General features: G+C 44.2%; 1 protein-coding gene across 1 annotated transcript in view; it reads left to right on the forward strand.

Annotated features, from left to right (window-relative positions):
* Nucleotides 1–3,148: 3,148 nt before the first annotated feature.
* Nucleotides 3,149–18,620, forward strand: part of VWF (von Willebrand factor) — a 123,569-nt gene continuing 108,097 nt past the window's right edge. The window contains exons 1-6 of the mRNA XM_042050443.1: nt 3,149–3,289; nt 4,811–4,865; nt 5,403–5,561; nt 6,186–6,288; nt 6,377–6,585; nt 14,613–14,737. Coding sequence (XP_041906377.1) covers nt 3,260–3,289; nt 4,811–4,865; nt 5,403–5,561; nt 6,186–6,288; nt 6,377–6,585; nt 14,613–14,737 — 681 coding nt within the window. The 5' untranslated portion in view covers nt 3,149–3,259. The remainder of the gene's footprint in view (nt 3,290–4,810; nt 4,866–5,402; nt 5,562–6,185; nt 6,289–6,376; nt 6,586–14,612; nt 14,738–18,620) is intronic.

Below are 18,620 nucleotides of genomic sequence, written 5' to 3' on the forward strand. Positions count from 1 at the left end.
TTGGCGTGTAAAGTCGGGCGTGTCTCCGCGGGGTGATACCTTTCTTACATAAGGCTTAAACTGTCCGCAGACTAGGCGAAAAATCACCCCCCCTGCTCTTCTGTTTAATTTCTGGTGGCTCTTTGTAATGTAATGCAAATTTGTGAGGCTTTTGGCTCTTCAGCCAGCACCGAGTAGCGTAGTGCCACTGACTTCAGCAGAGCAGTAGTAGTTGGCACCAGCTGAAAATTATGTTGTGCAGCTCTAATACCCTTATTCCCTGGATATGGAGGAGGGATATTTTGCTTTGGTGCCGTGCTGCAGATCGTGGGGCTTGCAGGATGCACTTTGGCGCATCAGCTCCAGGTCAGGATGCTACCTGGCAGGTTTGGAGCCTGAAGAGTAGCACCCAAGAGCCTCGCTTCACCCGCTGCAGCCTGAGGTCCTTTTGTCTTGGATGACTCCAGTTACAACCCTTGGAAGGGCTGTGAAATTTGAAATCCCGTGAGCTTGCCACCAGGGAAGGAGTTAAATTCGTAGTAAAAAGGATTATCTTGGATAATGCCCTTCCCTGGTGGGCTGCCCAGTCAGGAGGGAAAGTGTTCAAGTGTTTGCTTTGCCTTGTGAACTTCCCAGCCTGTGGAAGGATGTCCGGAGGCTGAGGGCTTTCAAATGCAAAATGAGAGTCGTTGGTGCCTGCCATCCTCTCTGAGGGGTGTCTTTCTTTAAACCATGGATCGTTAACTGTGCCAGGAAAAGGAGCTGAGCACTGTTGACCCCAAAAGTGCACTAAAGCCCCTGCAATTCCTAGGGGACTAGAGCTTTTGCCCCTTTCCTGGTCTTTTTTGCCCCTTTCCTGGTCCTTTTTGCTTTGTTTCACTGTTGGATCAGTAATGGGAAAGTTAATTTGAATCTCAGTTGTGGAAAAACACTGAAACATACCTTATTGCAGACTGGGATAGGATAAAGAAAGCTCTCTATTTTAATTTATTTTATTTTATTTGGGTGTTTTTGTGGGTGTGTTTGGTTTTGTTTTGTTTTTTTTTTTTCTGATCAGAAAGTGGGATTCTGGTGGCTAGCAGCAGTTGCTTAGGAAAAGAGAAGTAAGAAATAAAGTGCAACATTAAAGGATGGGATTTCTGTTTCTAATACTTGGCGGGGTAGACTTTCTAAGCCAAAAGCTGTCTCTGATTCATCACTTGATCCCTGAGATTTGATCCCTGTGATGCAGGGACCCTTCATTAATTCGTCTGACTCCTTTTTGACACAGTGACCTGTGCTGAGACCTTCCAGTTGTGAGCTTTAAAGGCAACCCCCTGAGGATTTCATTGATTGCTCCCACCCTTTACCCTGGGAGAAGAGAGGAGCACTGATTTCTGACCTTCTCTGTACTGTTTGTGATAGGACCCACAAGGAGCTTCTATCATTTCTCTGATTTTCCAAGATTGGAAATTTCCTCCACTCGCAGAGAAGTTGCTTCCTGCCTCTGATCATAATTTGATCTTTTCCCTTTCTATCCTTTCCTACATTTCTGAGTGCACCCTCCTTCATTTGACTTTTCTGTGTGGCATCTGAGGATGTGGTGTTTGGGGTTTCTGTTTACTCAAGATGCCAGGAACACTTCCTTAGATGCCATAAAATCAATCAGTGCTGTTGCCTGCAGAAATTAAGTGATCCTCATGCAAACAAATTTTGTCTAGGATAGAGTACTTCAATTCAACTTGTACTTGTAGCAGGGCCAGGACTTGTTGCATGCAACCTCGTATTTGAACAAAGCAATGAAAAGCAGTATTATGGATAATTTTTCTCAGAAGTCCTTCCTGTGCTGTTTCCAAGAATGAACTATCCATGGTTTTTTGGCAACACTTCGTAGTTGTTTACGTATATTCTCCTGTGTCTCAGGTGTACTGTTTGGAAAATTACATGTCAGAAATGCCCAAACATCACGAAGCTTTGTGTTGGAACAATGTACAATATCAGTCAATAAATGCAGTCTTTAATTACCATTTCCTTAATTTTTTGGGGAGAAAAAAGACCCAGGATGAAAAAAGGAAGTTTGTTCTTTGTGTGTCTATCCCAATTAATTTTGTTTGTTATGTTCCCCAAGGTTGCTAACACACTTAAGTAGTGTCACAATGTCTGGCTTATCTGAACCAGCACTGTTTTTATTCTTAAGGAATTTTTCCAGGTATTCTCACTCTACATTCTGTATGTGCCAAACAAAAAAAGTGTGACTCAAAGCCCTGCTGGATTTAGATTTGCAAGAGGAAGTTGCCAAATGAAGTGACTTATTTGGTGCTCAGGAAGTCAAAGGATTAGAACTGAGAAGATGACAAGAGACCATGGTGATAGGAGATTTAATTCCCCCTATCCTGAGTAATACTGGCATTCCCATAAAGAAAGGTTTAGGGAATATCTCTCTGGGAGCACTCATGTTCAGGCTCTCAGGGCTAGGAAGGACCTGCTGAGATGTGGCAGCTGGACCCAAGGGGAGAGAACAACTCCCAGTCAATGCAATGTGTTGTCTCCTAAGGCCTTTGTTAATCCTTGTAGTTACTGAAAATATGAGGAATGGGACATGGAAAGTCAAGTAAGACTTGACAAACTCTGGTTTTTGCGTGTTTTTGCTCAGTGCTGTACACGTGGCCATAAATTTTGTGCCCGTTGTGCAAACAAGTCAGTGCAGGGTTAACTTGTTACCATGTGTTGTTCCAGAGGGTACCTCCATCAACATTTCAAGGATCAAATGTGTTGCTCTGATAGAAGGTGGCAAGATTCAAGTATGTTTGCACCTAGAGAACAAACCAGGGCATTACTAGCTCTGAATTTTTCTTTTTCCCTTAAGGCAGTTGTTTAGGAAAAAAAGTCTGCATGATTCTATGGCCTTTGAGGTATGGAGCATCCTACTGTTCCTCTTGAATAACGTTCTGTCCAATAAATATGCTGCCTGTTGGCTCAGCCAGTGAGATTTGCCACACATACACATGTGAAATGTGTTTCAAAGACTTATCTGTCAGTTTTTCAAACAATTTCCCCTCATTGTACCTTCCTGGCAATCAAGACTGCCTGATTTCCACGATAGCAATTTAATCTATTGTCTTGAGAATCAGGCGGATGTGACGTCTGGGTTTTTATCTTTCCTCTTAAATGGACAAGAGTTCCTGGCTTGTACAAAAACAAGGGACTTCAGACCAAAGCCATTCCAATCCTGACTTCTGAAGCAACAGGGGGAACAATGGTGGTGTAAGCTATAGGTGGAAACTGGCGGAGTTTCTTGCTCATGTGCAAGAGGAATCTCGCACAGAAGAAGGTACATTCATTTCTAATTAAGCCAGTGAGAAAACTGGAGAGGGTTTTATACTGGCAGATCTTACTGGATTGTATTCTGATTTGTTAGTGGCACCTGCTGCGTTAGAACTTGGGGAAACTCCATCTGCAGTTCAGAATAGAGCGGGAGGTGGAAGGGGACTGACGGGAAGGGGTTTACACCTTGCCTTTTTTCTCTACCTGCTCTGTAAAACAGAAGGGTTAACAAAGAACAGCCGTGTCTGATTCATCACAATAATGCTGTGCATGCACCAAAAAATACAGTAGCAAGTGTGTAATCTGAGAATAATGCCTACTGTTTTCTTCACCATTCTTTGTAGTTGCATTGCCATGCAGTTGCCGCTTCTGAGCTATCTTGCAGCCTTATGTCAGTGAGGGATTTGCAGCATTATATTAGACTGAATTCTAGAATAGATCTTTCTTTTCCTGTCTTGTGTAAATAAGTCAAACTCAGTGTTTATTTATGTGGCTGTGAATTGGACCTACATGACTAATAGCAATAAGAAGTGTGTGTCTATACCTGAAATCTCAATTTGTCTTTGCAAAATGCATTGTAGTCTTTAATTGGACGGTTCCTTTAGGAAGAGGTGTGTCTGGTCTTCTGGCATTAATGTATTGACTTTGGTATATTTAAGCCTCTCTAGTTGCTTATATGATCACTGAAATTAATTCCCTTAGATCGAGCTCCCTACAGTTTTCATCTTTAACTGTTGATGTTTGGCCACAGAACACATGTAGTTCACTATCTTCATGACCCTCCTATCCTATTATTATTATTAATTTTTAAAGGCCTGGTCATCCTGGAGGTAGTTTATATGGAAAACAAAGGCTGATGTTTTGGTTGTAGAAAGGAGGAAGCAATGCTAAAACTGATTTTGGTGAATGAAAGTTTTCACTCTGGGTCTCTAATCTCTGCACAGTTTCCTCCCATTCCTTCTTGCCCCTTATCTCAAGCACGTTATCACCCTGAAATCAGTGGATTGTGCTTACAGTGGTCTGCCAAGCAAACCTGCTGGCTGGTGCAAAACCTGTATAGTCTTTCTTTCCTTCCATGGATGTTTGGGCAGGGTGCAAATCTTGTGCAGCAGAGGTGACTTCTACTGGAGCCAGGTTGGCTGAGCCAGTCTGGGGTGCTTCTTCACATCAGGCTGGCTGAGGAATTAAGCTGTGTGTTGAAGGGCTTCGTGTGCAGGGTGTAAACTGAGGGGAGTCGGAATATGTGTCTGTGTTGGGTGCCATTTCCCATGGAGGTAGCTGACTTCCCTGCCATGAGAAATGAAAATGTGGGCAAAGAATAATTAATAACTCTCCTAGATTACCAAGTTAAAGCAGGATGGAAGGCAGCTGAATTACCATGGCTGTCTGCATGGCCATGGCTTATGGCTTTCTGAAATGTTGCAGAACCTCAATAATAATTTTCTTTATAAAGAAAGGATAGAAAATTATGAGGAGTTGTGAAACAGACTAAGAATATTCTAAACTGTCTTTTTTTGGTTTTTAACAGATGCTCCTCTTAGCAGTGCTGGAAACAAACCTACTACTGGCCACTGTAATCACAGGTAAGAAAACAGGTTTGGACTAGAATATATTGTCACTATTTTTTCAGTGAGATATGAGCCCCCCTTCCCCTTTTTGCCCATTTAATCCTGCAGTAGTGGCTCAGGGATTATTCTCACCATGCTGAAGGCATCAATAAAGTCATTCCTTTTGTCTGTTTACCTTGAAACAGGCACTGTGTTGAGTCCCAAACACTCCCTGAAGGTCAGGGATGTTTGAACAAGATATGGGGCTGTCCTAGTGCCTTATAGGCTTTGGTGGGATTGCAGGCAGGCACAAATGAACACATGATTCCTCGAAGGATCAGGACTGAAATTACCCTTGCAAGGTTTGGGCTGGTGGAGACAAAGCAAAAAAAGGCTTTTCACTACTATAGGAAAAGAATCTGTCATCCTATGGAGTGCCGTGCCAGGCTCATGGTCTGCCTAGAAGCTACCAGGACACGCAGTGATCAGTGGGGATAAATTCCAGCAGAGAAATTCCTGAACTGCAAAATGATTGCTTTAAGTTGCAAGTTAATGATGTGTTGTGATATCCAGGGCTATCAGGTGCTTCACTTCAGGAGTCATCAGTTGCCCGTTGCAGCCTTTTTGGGAATGACCACATCAAAACATTTGATGGTTCCTTGTACAGTTTTGCTGGGGACTGCAGCTACCTCCTTGCTGGGGACTGTCACAAGCATTCCTTCACGCTCTTAGGTGAGTCTGAGCTGGGTTCCATCACTGGAAAAAAAGGCAAATAGTTGCCCTTTGTCAGATAGGATGGACCACTCCATAAAAAGGGTCTTGGTTGGGTGTTTTTTCGTTTGTGGGTTATATTGGGTTTTTTTGGGCTTGTTTTGGAAAGTGGGATTACATATGAGGCTTCTGTTATCCCTTGGTAATGTAGCTCACACATAAATAAGCTGCTGAAAAACAGGGATTTTCTTACTATCCCTTCTAAAAAGGAGAAAACTTTTATTAATTTTGAATTTTTCAGGGCAATGTGGCTGAGTGAAAGTTGAGTCCAGGAATGAACTATACAACCCTGTAGAACTAATTTTATCTGTATGCTAAATCACACCAGTAAGAAAACTCCCACCTTCCAGGACAGAAGGCCTTGGAATTAGCATGGGCCTCTGCAGAGCTATTCTTGGGGATAGAAGTGATGATATATGTACCAAAATGATATATTACTTTCATACCAACTGCTTTGGTAGATTATTTTATATTCACTAATAACTGTTCTGTGTTGGTCATAATTTAAAATAAGTTTTTACTGACTACAGATTGTCCTCCTGAGTCCCAGAACTAAGAGTATTTGGTTGTGTCTCATCTCCTCAGGTGATTACCAGGATGGGGAGAAAATTGGTTTCTCTGTGTATCTCGGAGAATATTTCAATCTTCGCCTCTCTTTAGATGGAGTTGTGATGCAGGATGACAAAAGGTACCTGTAGGAACTATTATTCCAGCAGAAAACAACCTGATGGGTTTTGTGTGTCACATGCTGAGAGTTTCCTGTTTTTTCTCCACAGGGTTTCCATACCTTTTGCCTCCAATGGTATATTTATAGAGAAGGAGGCAGGTTATTATAAAATATCCAGCGATGAGCACGGCTTTGTGGTGAAGATTGATGCCACTGGAAACATTCAGATACTCCTTCAAGAAAAGCACTATAATAAGACCTGTGGGTTGTGTGGCAATTTTAATAAATTCCTTGAGGATGACTTCAGAGCTCGGGAAGGTAAGGTTACAACTAACTGATTGTATTTTAATGGATACTCTGCACATTTTTCCTGCTGGGTGATTCAATAAAGATGTTGCTGAGCCAGCAAAATGTTTCTACAGAACCTGTCAGGTACCTCAACTTGGTGTGCTGAAAAGCTGTCTGACTAAGTCCTTTCATCTTCCTTTCTCCTGAAAGGAAATTGCTGTCACATCTCATTCCTGAGGAAAGCCCAGGCTTCTGAATGTAGCATGTTTAGAAACCTTGAAACTTCCAAATGCAAAGCTAAAGCTACAGGTTAATTCATGCGGGGAGACTGGCTAGAAGAAGACCCAGCAAAAAAGCTGTGTGAAATACCCATTGATTCAACTACTAATTTTTCATGAATTAGCCAAGAGGTAGTAAGAATGGATAGTGTTGCAAGAGCAGAAGATTAAATTCCTGCAGCTTGCAGGTTTGGCATGGGATGCTGTTCTATAAAGGGGTTGCCTTTTATTGACATTTCCCTATCTGTAAGGGCTGTTAGATTGGGGGTGTGCACCTTCTATCACACCAATTCCTGGTGAGAATGAGAGGCAAGACTTCTTTTGCTGCTTCATACACCTTTGTGTGAAGTCTGTCAGTTCAGGTGAAAACTGTCACCACAGAGTTTTTGAAAAGCCCTGAATGAGACTTTGAAGGACTGGTCTTGATTTGTGTATTTCGGTGTGTCTTTTAATTCCAATCACTTACCTGAAGAGGAGAAATTTGAAGTTAGTTAATGCGTTAATATATTAGATTGATAAAGTGTGTCTTAAAAATAAATGATTAAGGAAATAGAAAGGGGAGGCAAAGCAGCTTGGAAAGGAGCCTGGCAGTGCTCCAGAGATGTCTCCTACTGGCACTTGGGATATGTAAGCATAGCTTCAGTGTACAGAAAAAAGAGAGATCTCATGTTATGTTAAAATGATTAATCCTCTGGCAATGTAAATAATAAGAAACAAACTCTGGTCACAGAACTGCTTGCCAGGATGTCTGAATGAGATGAGATATGAAGTTTATGGCTTTTTCTTGAGACAGTAAATAGTAGTAAGGTTCTTAGAAAAAGCAGGAGCAAAAAAGGAGACTGTAATGCTTTGGATTGTTCAAATGTAGAAAAAGCCCCTCTGCTGCTCATGTTTATGTGTGTTTCATGCTGTATTTGTTCTACATGCTGGAGACTGTATCCTCCCTCTTAAAAAACCCAGTCCATTCAGAGCCACAGATTTTGGAATGTAATGAAGTCCATGACAAGGTCACTGCCTGGGGGAGCTGTAAAATAATAGAGAAGGTGACAGAGAAAATGTGTTCTCTGTGTACCTTACAGAAGTCAGGGCTTTCCTTGTGTTTATCAGTTAATCCACCTGTGTGGATACACAGATCTGTGATTTTAGCCTGAAGAATAGAACTGTGTGTCAGCAATTCTGCCAGTTTTTCCAGTGGTACAAAAGACCTTTCATTTAAACTAATTTAGAAGGAATTAGACTGAATTATGCTTGAATTTGTTGTATCAGTGAGGGATGTCACTACACCCATGCACTGTTTGTCTCCTTGGAAGCTCTGCTGGTTCACTGGAGCATTTCTTAACTTGCTCCAAGTAAATCAGTTATGAAACAAATCAGGTAAAATTTTTTAAATATACTGTTGAATCTAGCTTCCAGGCTGGGGGGGGGGGGGGGGAACAAAAAGAGATGGGAGAGGTAATATTCTTTGAACAGAAAAAGTAGGCAGCCTCTTGGTAGCCTGTGAAGCAGTTTACCCTTTTCTTTTCACTGAAGATTTTAATTGTTCTCTTTTCAGCCTGATTAGATCTCCTAAAGGTCAGCTTATCCCAGGATGTGAGCTTGGTGGAAGGACTTGGGGATCTGAGGGCAGTGAAGGGTTACCTTAAGGTTGCCAGCAGACTGAACTTTCCTGTTGGTGTGTCCACTGCTTCCTGTTAAAAACCTGGAATTTATCAGATTCGGGCCTCAGTTGTAATAAATCAGATTTCTGGGATGGATTTATATTGATAAGAGATGTGTTAAGATCTTTGAGCTTCAGAATAACATGCAATGGAAACAAATGAAAATATGTTTTTTCCGTATTTTAGGGAAAGAAATGATTGTGATTAAATAACAGAGTTAGTCCTATTTTTCCCTTAAGAAAGTGGAGTATGATATAGAACTTCATTGTTTATATTTGGATTGTTTTTAGGGTGGTGGTGAAAGAAGAGGCAAAGCACCTGCTCTGTGAGTGGATATTACCACTTACAGTGAGTAAATAAAGGAGGCATGAACAGAAGGGTGTTTAAAACTTAATGAACACTGTAATTGCTTTTCTTTTCTCTTGATATATTTATACTCCAGTTCTATAGTCTATTCAAATGTCCTGTTGTCATGATGCTCTTAGGACTCCTCACTGTGCTTTTAGCGTGGAAATGGAGAAGTGATGAGAATCTGATGAGAGAATAAGTGTACACATTCTTTCTGTGTACATTTTGGGTGTTCAGCTATTGAGGTCCTGGAGCTCTGAGTGATGAGAATAAAGTTGATACCCTGGTAAATTAACACTGGTGGGACCCAGCTTTGAGAGCCTTAGGTGTTAGTTCTTGAATGCCCCAAAAACCCTCTCCAGTAGGTTTTGGAGTTCATAGAATATCCTGAGTTGAAAGGGACTCACTAGGATTAGCAAGTCCTGGCCCTGCACAGGACATCCCAACAATCCCACTGTTTTGTCCAAATGCTTCTTGAGCTCTGGCAGCCTTGGGGCTGTGATGATTTCCCTGGGGACCCTGTTCAGACCCCTACCACCCTCTGGGGGAGGAGCCTTTTCCCAAAGTTGCAGACACACTGCCCTTCAGACAGGCTGGGGTGCTGAGTCACTGCCATTGACGTGGTTCCCACAGCAGCTCATCCTGTGGAGAAGTGCTCCTGTCCTGTCCAGACTGACAAACAACATTGATTATATTCTATGGGCTTGCTTGTTTATTGGATATGGTAGCCAAACCAAGCCAAACCCTGAGAGTTTGTTCTCACACTTTAAGCATAACTAAACTATAAAAAGCAATGTCTTGGAAGCTTTCTAGGGTTTTTGTTTGGTCTTTTGTCTGTTTGTTTTTCTCCTAGACCCTAATGAAGGGTTTCTCCTCTGCTTTTTCTTGCCAGATAAGGTCTGGTTCTTTATGGCCTTTCTGTGAAGGCTTATAAGACCTGCCAGTTGAACAGGCTCTGCTTTCTGACCTCAGCATGCACTTCCAACTGCCAGCCTTTGCTCCTATCAGAAACATGAAGTTGAGTTCTTTCTAGATGCTCAGATACCTATTTGGCCACCTTCAGCCCATGGCTGTGACCATTCTGACCGTTGTCACAAGCATTTTACAACTGGGGATTGAAAGCACAGGCCAGAAGAGATGACTTACATAGCATGACAGAGGAAATCTGACACAGCACAGGCAATTTGATCCTGGAATCTCCTCGGGATGTGCACACAGGCGCAAGTTGCTGAATCCCCTTAGCCCTGCAGCATGTGAGTGGTCTCAGAGCGTGTTCTTGCCCTGCAGAAATGGTGAGGGAATTCCTTCCCCGTGAGGGAGGCTGCCTCACAAAGCTGCTGGAGCTTATCCGAGTGCCTGCAGCCTCAGTCTGGTCTAATAGTCTTACAACAGAGTCATTAAGGCTGGAAAAAACCTCCAAGATCAAGTCCAACCTTTGGCCAAACATCACCTTGTCAGCTAAACCAGGGCAGTAAGTGCCACATCCAGCCATTGCTGTGATGGGTGCTTGGATGTCTAGGTCATCCTTGAAGTCTCAATGTGCTAAACAGGTCATTCAAATCCAACACAAGGATATCACTCCATCCTTTTGTTATTTGTGCATGCCACACACACCTAGCATAATGGAAGGAACAAAAAAAAATCCCAGCCCAAATTAACCCAGCATCCCATTATGTTTTTCTTGGCACTGGCAGGAAGCAGGTTTCTGGGAATCTGGTATCCAAATTACAAAGATGTTTATGATGAAACAATACCCATGGAGAATTTTGGATAAAGCCTGCTCCAGCTGCCAGCAATATCCTCCAGCCTTAAGCTCCTGAAATACAGAATATATAATGAATATATATATTCACAGGAGAGTCAATAAAAGTTGAGCACATAGAAACAGGCAGTATCTGCAAGGAAAAAATCTGATATTTTAGGTTTCAGAAGTAGTGAATATGTGACTTTTCAGTGTGTGGTACCTGGCACCAGAAGCTTTTAAAGTACATTCCAAACTTACAGTGATAGTAGTGCAGATAATAAATGTTTTATTTTTTTGCCTAAGAAAGTAAACAAAAGTTTAGGTCATTCTGAAATGCAAATTTCTTGGCATTTTAAAGGGTAGCAGGAACTTGATATTAGGCAAGTTGAAAGCTTTTGTTTAGGCTGAGTCAGTAATCTCATTTTCAATTGGAAGTGAAGGGAATAGATTCCCATGGGGATTACAAATGGTACAGGAGAAGATGGCTTGTGTTGAGGCTGTCTTTGTTTTAGGGCATTCATCTGAGATGCCAGAAACCTGCATTCCTAACCCCCTGTGCTTCATTCAGGGTCTGGAACTGAAGTTAGACATTTCTGTTGTGAGGAGTGTGGCTGCACCACTAGGCTGAAGAGTTTTGGAGATGGCTCTTTCCCTCTCCTGTGTTCAATATTATTGATTTTATATTCATTGAACTGGAGAGGGCAGGAGACATTTTATAGCCTGTGACTTTGTTATTTCATATCATTAATTTAAGGCAAAATATGGATCAATTTTTGGGCAGCCTTACCAATAGTTTGGCTTGTCTGGAACCATGTAAAGCTGTGTAAAAAAAGCCCCCAAAACAACAAACAAAAAATCTACCCTAACAAACAAAACCCCCTCATTGCTTGATAAATAACGAACATGTGAAAGTTGGTTATTTACCAACTAAGACTCTATTTACCAATTAAGACTCACAGGACTGTAGTGTCTTGACCAAATTCTTGCATTTATTTTATAGATGAGTTAACCGACCCTGGGAGAGCTATCTGATGGGCCTGTGGCCATATGGAAAATCTGCAGGAGGTCCAGGGGGGGAGGTCATGGCTCTTGCTTCCCCCTCGGTGCCTGGAGCATGAGGTGGTTATTCCTGATTCTTTGCTTGCCTGACCATCAGTGTCAAAGTAAACAAGCTGGTGCCAGTTTCGCATTTCAGAAGTAACTGGTGATTTGGAGGCTCAGATAATCGTAGTGAACACAGATTTTTCTGTGAAGAGTGAACATCACTCTTGAGCAGCCAGTTTACATGCTGGGATCTGTCTGTACTGTGGTCCATATCAGGCACCAGTTCCTCAAGCGCTTGTGTCCAAATGCTTTGTTTTCATTATGTTTTGTGACTTCTATTTTCAACACCTTTTCTGCAAGTCTTAGGCAAAATAAATGCTTCAGCCAAAGTCCCACCCAGGCTGCATGGAAGGTTTCTGGGTGTAGGGCTCTGATGAGCCCTATGAGGGAGTTGTTTCTGCAGAATCTTGGGTGCTTCCAGGAGGAAGAAGAGGTGATCACAGAAGGGACAGAAGGCAAAAAAAACCTCTGCTGTGCAGCAGACAAGGGCAGTCCCACTGTGTGGTGGGATTGCAGTGCCAGATTATGTCAGCATCACCTGCCCACTTAAACCCCATATTATTTTTTAGGCTGTGGTGTTGTCTCTTCTACTGCCTTTCCTCTTCTCCCTTCTTGAGTTGTTCAGCAGAAGGAAATGGAGGTGTCAGGTGGGAAAGGCCAGGGGTGTTGGCAGCTGCTCTTCCCTCTACTCAGAGCAGTCAGACGTGCTGGGGATATTTCTTCCTCCCCACTTTTCTTCCTGAAGCCTCATCAAATAAGTGAAGTATTTAGGTTGGAAAAGACATCCAGGATCATTGAGTCCAACCTTTGAGAGATCACCACCTTGTCAACTAAACCAGAGCACTGAGTGCCACGTCCAGTCATTCCTTGAGCACTTACAGGGATGGTGACTCCACCACCCACCTCGGCAGCCTGTTCCATTGCTTGACAATCCTCTCCATGAAGAAATTCTTCCTGGTGTCCAACATGAACCTCCCCTGGCACAGTTTGAGGCTGTTTCCTCTTGTCCTGTCCCTGTTCCCTGGGAGCAGAGCCCGACCCTCACCTGGCTGCCCCCTCCTGTCAGGGAGTTGTGCAGAGCCAGAAGGTCCCTCCTGAGCCTCCTTTTCTCCAGGCTAAGCCCCCCCCAGCTCCCTCAGCTGCTCTTCACATGACTGACTCTCCAGACCCTTCACTTACTTGAAGTGTGAGTCATAGAATATAGCAAACAAAGAATTGAAATCACACAATGCAAATGTTGCATAAAAGAACTGCATAAGAGGTATGAATTTACAAGCAGCACAGAAGAAAAAACTTCATGGAAGGAGAGAAATGAAAAAACAGGTGACCAGTGTTTCAGGGCCAACAGTTGTCCTGACCTTCAAATCTTAGCCTGTGGGTGAATGAGCCCCTGGGGGTAGCTGCCAGCAGGAATCCTGGCATGGATGTGCATCCGGGGCTGGAGAAACACTGCTTCAGAGCAGAGCCCAGCTCCTGTTACACACCTGCTAGGGAAAGGCTGCCTTACTGCAAACAAAAGGGAATAGATTCAATTTGGCACCTTGCTTCTCCTCAGGCTGGCTTGCATTGCTGCTTTAATGTTTATAGTATTTGGTGAGCTAAAGGGTTGTGTTCTTCTTGTTGCTGCACTTCTTTTCTTGTGCTAAGTCCGGGCTGCACAGATGAAAATTTTGTGCCTTTTACCCCCTTTCCCTGGGAGTCTTCTTCCTTTGATATCTGCTATGGGCTTAATACCTGCTTTAAAAGCCCCTAATTTCTAGTTTACAAAAAAGTCTACAGGTCTTAATACTTCTGTCTCAGCATTCTCAGTGCAGTTTTCATGACTACCCCATAGTTTAGGAACAGTTTGAGTGGCCAGTATATTCCTTGTGTTTGTACTAAACAGGGAGCTCAATGGAATCTTTATTTTATATGTATGTGTGTTGTTAAATATTCTATAGGCATATTTGGGAAAAATTGGTTTCTTTTTGGTTTCTTTTGGTTTTCAGATACAGCCAGGCTAGTGTTTCAACATATCCTCTGCATAAGGTCTTGGGAATGCATTAACACTGGCAATTGATATTCTCACATGCAACACAGCAGGGTTCTAAAAAGCAACTGAGAGTCACAAAATTAAGTGTTTAGCAGCAGGTACCTACAGTAGGAAGCAGAGATAGTCCTGGAATCAGCTAGGCCATGGGTGGCAAAAGAGGGTGGAGGAAACATTCCCTCTCTGGGAGGATCCCCCTTCTCAGAAGGATGGAGCAAGAGCAGCAGAAAGGTGGTTTGCATGTCCCGGGAAGGTGCAGCCATACAGACTTATTCAGCTTTGCTTTTATGCAAAATGAATTAAAATCTTGCCAGGCCTTGGCCAGGAGCTGCTTTTCCTGGGACAGAGGAGCTGCTTCAGGACACCTTACCCAGGAAGAGGATGGGCCCAAACCGTGATGGTGCATGTTAAGCTTCTTTGCACACAAGATTTAGTTTTGGGCAGGAGAAAAATAAAGGCTAGCTGGGATCAGGAGTGCTAATGCTTTCTTTGACTAGAGAAAGCAGCTGGGTTTGTTTGCCTCTCTGATATGTATTGTGTTTTATTGACAACTTTGAAGTGGTAGGAAGATGTGCAGGTGTGCTTTGGCTTCTGTGGATTGTAGCTGACCAGCAGCAACTCCTACCATGTTCATGCAGGCGTGAGGGAGGCAGGAGCTGCCTTTGGCAGGCTTTAGTCTGTCCTTGAGCTCAGAGAGGTCCTTGGCAGAAATAAATCCAGGTCACTGGTAGTGGCTTTCCTACAGTCAATCTGGAGCAAAAATCTGTTTGATACAATAGTTTTTATTTTTAAAGACAGCTTTTGGCAGACTATCACCTTAATAGCAGCCAATAATGCCCAGTTGTTGCTGAAACCCCTCAAACTGCCATGTTGCTTCTCCTCTTCTTCATTCCCAGGGACCCTGGTGGGGAACAGTTACGATTTTGCCAACTCCTGGGCTTTGCACAGTGAAAACAAGCGCTGCAAGAGGGTGCAGACTCCGAGCAACACCTGCAACATTTCATCTGATATGGCAGAGAAGGTTGGTGCTGCAAGATGCCATTCTGGTTTCAGTCCTCCCCTACCTGAAAGGCAACTCGCTTGCCCTTTAGCAGAAGAACAGAAATCACAGAATATTCTGAGTTGGAAGGGATCCACAAAGATCACTGAGTCCAGCTTCTGGCCCTGCACAGCACACCCTGTGCCTGAGAGCGGTGTCCAAACACCCCTGGAGCTCTGGCAGCCTTGGGGCCGTGCCCATTCCCTGGGGAGCCTGTTCAGTGCCCCAGCACCCTCTGGGGGAAGAACCTTTTCCTGATACCCAGCCTCACCCTCCCTGACACAGCTCCAGCCGTTCCCTGGGTCCTGTCCCTGGTCACACACAGAGGTCAGTGCCTGCCCCTCCTCTTCCCCTCGTGAGGAAGCTGCAGACTGCAATGAGGGCAGTGCTTCCCTGAATCCACGTCTGTACCTAACATGGTACTCCCCCAGCAAGTGCTTAGGATGAGAGGTGCTGGAGACAGCCATGTTGGGTTTCTGTGGTTTGAGAGAGCTGTCCTGGGCACTGATCTTGCTGCTGCACTGGAACAAGCTGCTCGCCCAGCCTCTCAGGTGTTACCCACAGGGCTGATGGTGGCTGTCTGTGGCTCCTCCTGTGGTGCAGCAGGCTCAGGTGCAGGCAGAAGGTGGAAGTGGCACATCCACAGCATTGGCTCCTGCTGTCTGTGGGTGCTCCCCAGGTTGGGGCTGGATGCAGCTGTGTGCTTGTGGTTCCTGAGTTGATAACTGTGCCCTCCCTGCAGTTCTGGCTGCTGCTGGCAGGAGGATTTCTGCACTGGGCTTTCCAGCTGTTGCTCCGTGTGATTGTTCTTTTAAAACAATCCTTTCTGCTTTTTATTTTGTTAATCAGATTGTATGATCAAGTTGTGGAGAAATTACCTTGGAGGCTTCGTGTTATGACTGATGCTTTATTCACATGTGATGTTGAGAAAGGAACAGTTTACTCACTAATTAATGAATGCAATTTTTCTCTGACACTGAACCCTACCTGTTCTTTCTAAAACTATAACATATCTATATATATCTATACATAGCTATATCTATGTATCTATCTATCTATCTAACCACCTGCCCAACCCCCCCTCCCAAACATCAAACAGATAAACCAAGAAAACAACAGCTTGTTTCAGGCTGAAGTATGAGTTACTGCCAAAGAAAGGATGATGTTACTTGGGAAAGGTGTGTTTCAGTGATTCCTGTAGAATGAGGTAGTTATTTCCCTTTCTGATTGTGCCAGCAGGGAAGCATCAGTTCTGAAGCCTCTGTGGGCACCGCCTCCCCAAATGGTATTTGTGAATGTGTTGTAGTTTGTATACTTGGGAGTCAGCAGAGCAGGGAGATGCTCCAGCCAGGCTGTTTTTGACAGAAGAGATGTTTTCTGTTGGTGTTCCAAAAGCTCTGTGTCACCAGGCTATTTCCCTTCCCAGGAGGAAGTTCCTTCAGCTATGCATACAGATAGTAGAGCTGATTTATTGAATAAACACAGAACTGTTTGTCTTGGCCAACTCTGTGACCCTCTTTGCTGCATCAACCTTTTTCTTCTTGTCTTTTATAAGTACAAACAAGTTCCTTGTTTCCTTTAGACAGGGTGTGGATGCAGGCAGATGGTCACCAGCTCAGGGAAGAAAGTAGCTTTGAATATTTACTGCAGCATGTGGTGTTAACAGGTTATGACTGTCATGGTAAATTGAGCCTTCACCCCTCAAGGGGTGACTGCTGATTCCACATACTCTGTTCTAAATCAGAATGATTTCCTGGGTGCCAGGTTTAGATTTATACCAGAGTAACTGAGGCCAAAATATAGTTGTTAGTTTCTCACTATTCAAGTCCTGTAGACGGGTACTTGCTAAACTAGACTCGGATAATTTCTCAAGAGTAGTAGCACTTCCTGCAGTATATCTGCTCTCCAGCTACCCTAAGTGCTGGTTTCCTAGCAACCTGGAAAAGGCTAACTAAGAGTTGGACAAGTTGCAAAGTTCTGACTCTTTATACTTCCATTAAGCTTTTGGATGGGGATGCTTCAGCTGTGTTGTGAAACTCAGTGAAGCACACTCATGCCCCTCAGCACTTCAGCCTCACTACCTGCAAAAGTGGCTGAGGAGCTATAGCAGTGGTTTCAGGCTGGAAATCTCCAGCTGATGTTTCTTTCTTGGGCAGAGCTGGTGTGTGGGGGGTGTTTCTGCCGTGGCTGGGGCTGATTGAACACCTGACTTGAGTAAAGGTATCTGGTGCCAAACACCAAAGCATGAGGGGTTCCAACCTGGCTGAGGCCTTTTGAGGGACAGGACTGCTCAACAGGTCGTGGAGCTGCTGGAGCCAGTCCAGAGGAGGCCACCAAGGTGACCAGAGGGATGGAGCAGCTCTGCTGTGAGGAAAGGCTGAGAGAACTGGGATTGTTCAGCCTGGAGAAGAGAAGGCTTTGGGGTGACCTCAGTGTGGCCTTGCAGTGCCTGAAGGGAGCCCACAGGAAAGATGGAGAGAGACTCTTGGCAAGGGCCTGGAGTGACAGGGCCAGGGGCAATGGCTTCACACTGACAGAGAGGAGGGTTAGATTGGATATGAGGAAAAAATTGTTTCCTGTGAGGGTGGGGAGGCACAGGTTGCCCAGAGCAGCTGTGGCTGCCCCATCCCTGGAAGTCCCATGGCAGGGGGGTGGAGCTATCTGGTCTTTAAAGTCCCTTTCAACTCAAACTATTCTATGATTCTTTAAAACTGGTTACAGTTGTAGAGAAAGGGTAGTTCTTGTGATGGGTTGTGGTCTCTGGAATTTTATCTGTTCAGGCAAGTTTAGTGTTTAGAAAGTGTAAATATTGCAGCTGAGGCTGGGGAGTGGCATATAGGGTGAAATCCAGTCTGATGGGTCAACGATAACTAATGTGGGTTTTGTACAGATCATGTTAAATATTGATGCTTTGTGGATAAAGTTTTCTTTCCCACAAACTGAATGAAATTATATTCTCTCTCATGTGAGTTCATAAGCTCGCAGCATTTAACATTGCCTTAATTTATTCACTGTGCAAGAATAAACACAGCACTATTAATAGAAGTCCGGCCAAACAAGTGCCTGCTGAAGAATGTAGGGCTTTTTAATAGTGTGCTTTGTTTGCTTGCCTTAGCTTCAGGAATGTAAATCTCCTTGGTCTCCCAGCCTCCCTCCCTGCCAGGCAGTCAGCTGTTAGGTGAGGGAAACAACAGCTCTGCTTCAAGGCACTCCTCCCACCCCAGTGCCCCCACACTGGGTAGGTCGGTGGTTTTCTTTACCCTCTCTGTCTGCCCTGCTCCCCGGCCAACAGCATCCTTGGAGAGATGGCTTCTGGCTTCTTTTAGCAGGAATTGTAGTGACAGGATGAGGGGAAATGGCTTCACACTGACACAGAGCAGGTTTAGATTGGATATTAGGATGAAATTGTTCCCTGTGAGGGTGCTGAGGCCCTGGCACAGGTTGCCCAGAGAAGCTGTGGCCGCCCCATCCCTGGAAGTGCTCCAGGCCAGGCTGGATGGGGCTCTGAGCAACCTGGTTTAGTGGAAGGTGTCCCTGCCCATGGCAGGGGATTGGAACTGGCTGATCTTTAAGGTCTCTTCCAACCCAAACCATTGTATGATTCTATACAGTGGAATCAGAAAGCCCTGCTGCTCCTTATCTTCAAATCCTAAAAAACATTGAAAAAATATTTTTTGAGGTTTTTGTCTTGTTTAATGGCTTTGTGTGTCAGCTGAAAAGTCTTGAACCAGCTCACACTCTTACCCCACTGTTGCCAGGGCCTCTCCCTGCCCTCCACCTCTAAAACACACACACACCGAGTGTGATTACCTGCCTTGCCTTGGGATCCAGAGAGCATTCCAAACTGGGCAGTGCTGGAGGGAGG

Source organism: Corvus kubaryi, unplaced genomic scaffold (assembly GCF_017639235.1).
Source record: "Corvus kubaryi isolate FWS band 111438036 unplaced genomic scaffold, C.kubaryi_AGA036_p1.0 74, whole genome shotgun sequence".
Lineage (NCBI taxonomy): Eukaryota > Metazoa > Chordata > Aves > Passeriformes > Corvidae > Corvus > Corvus kubaryi.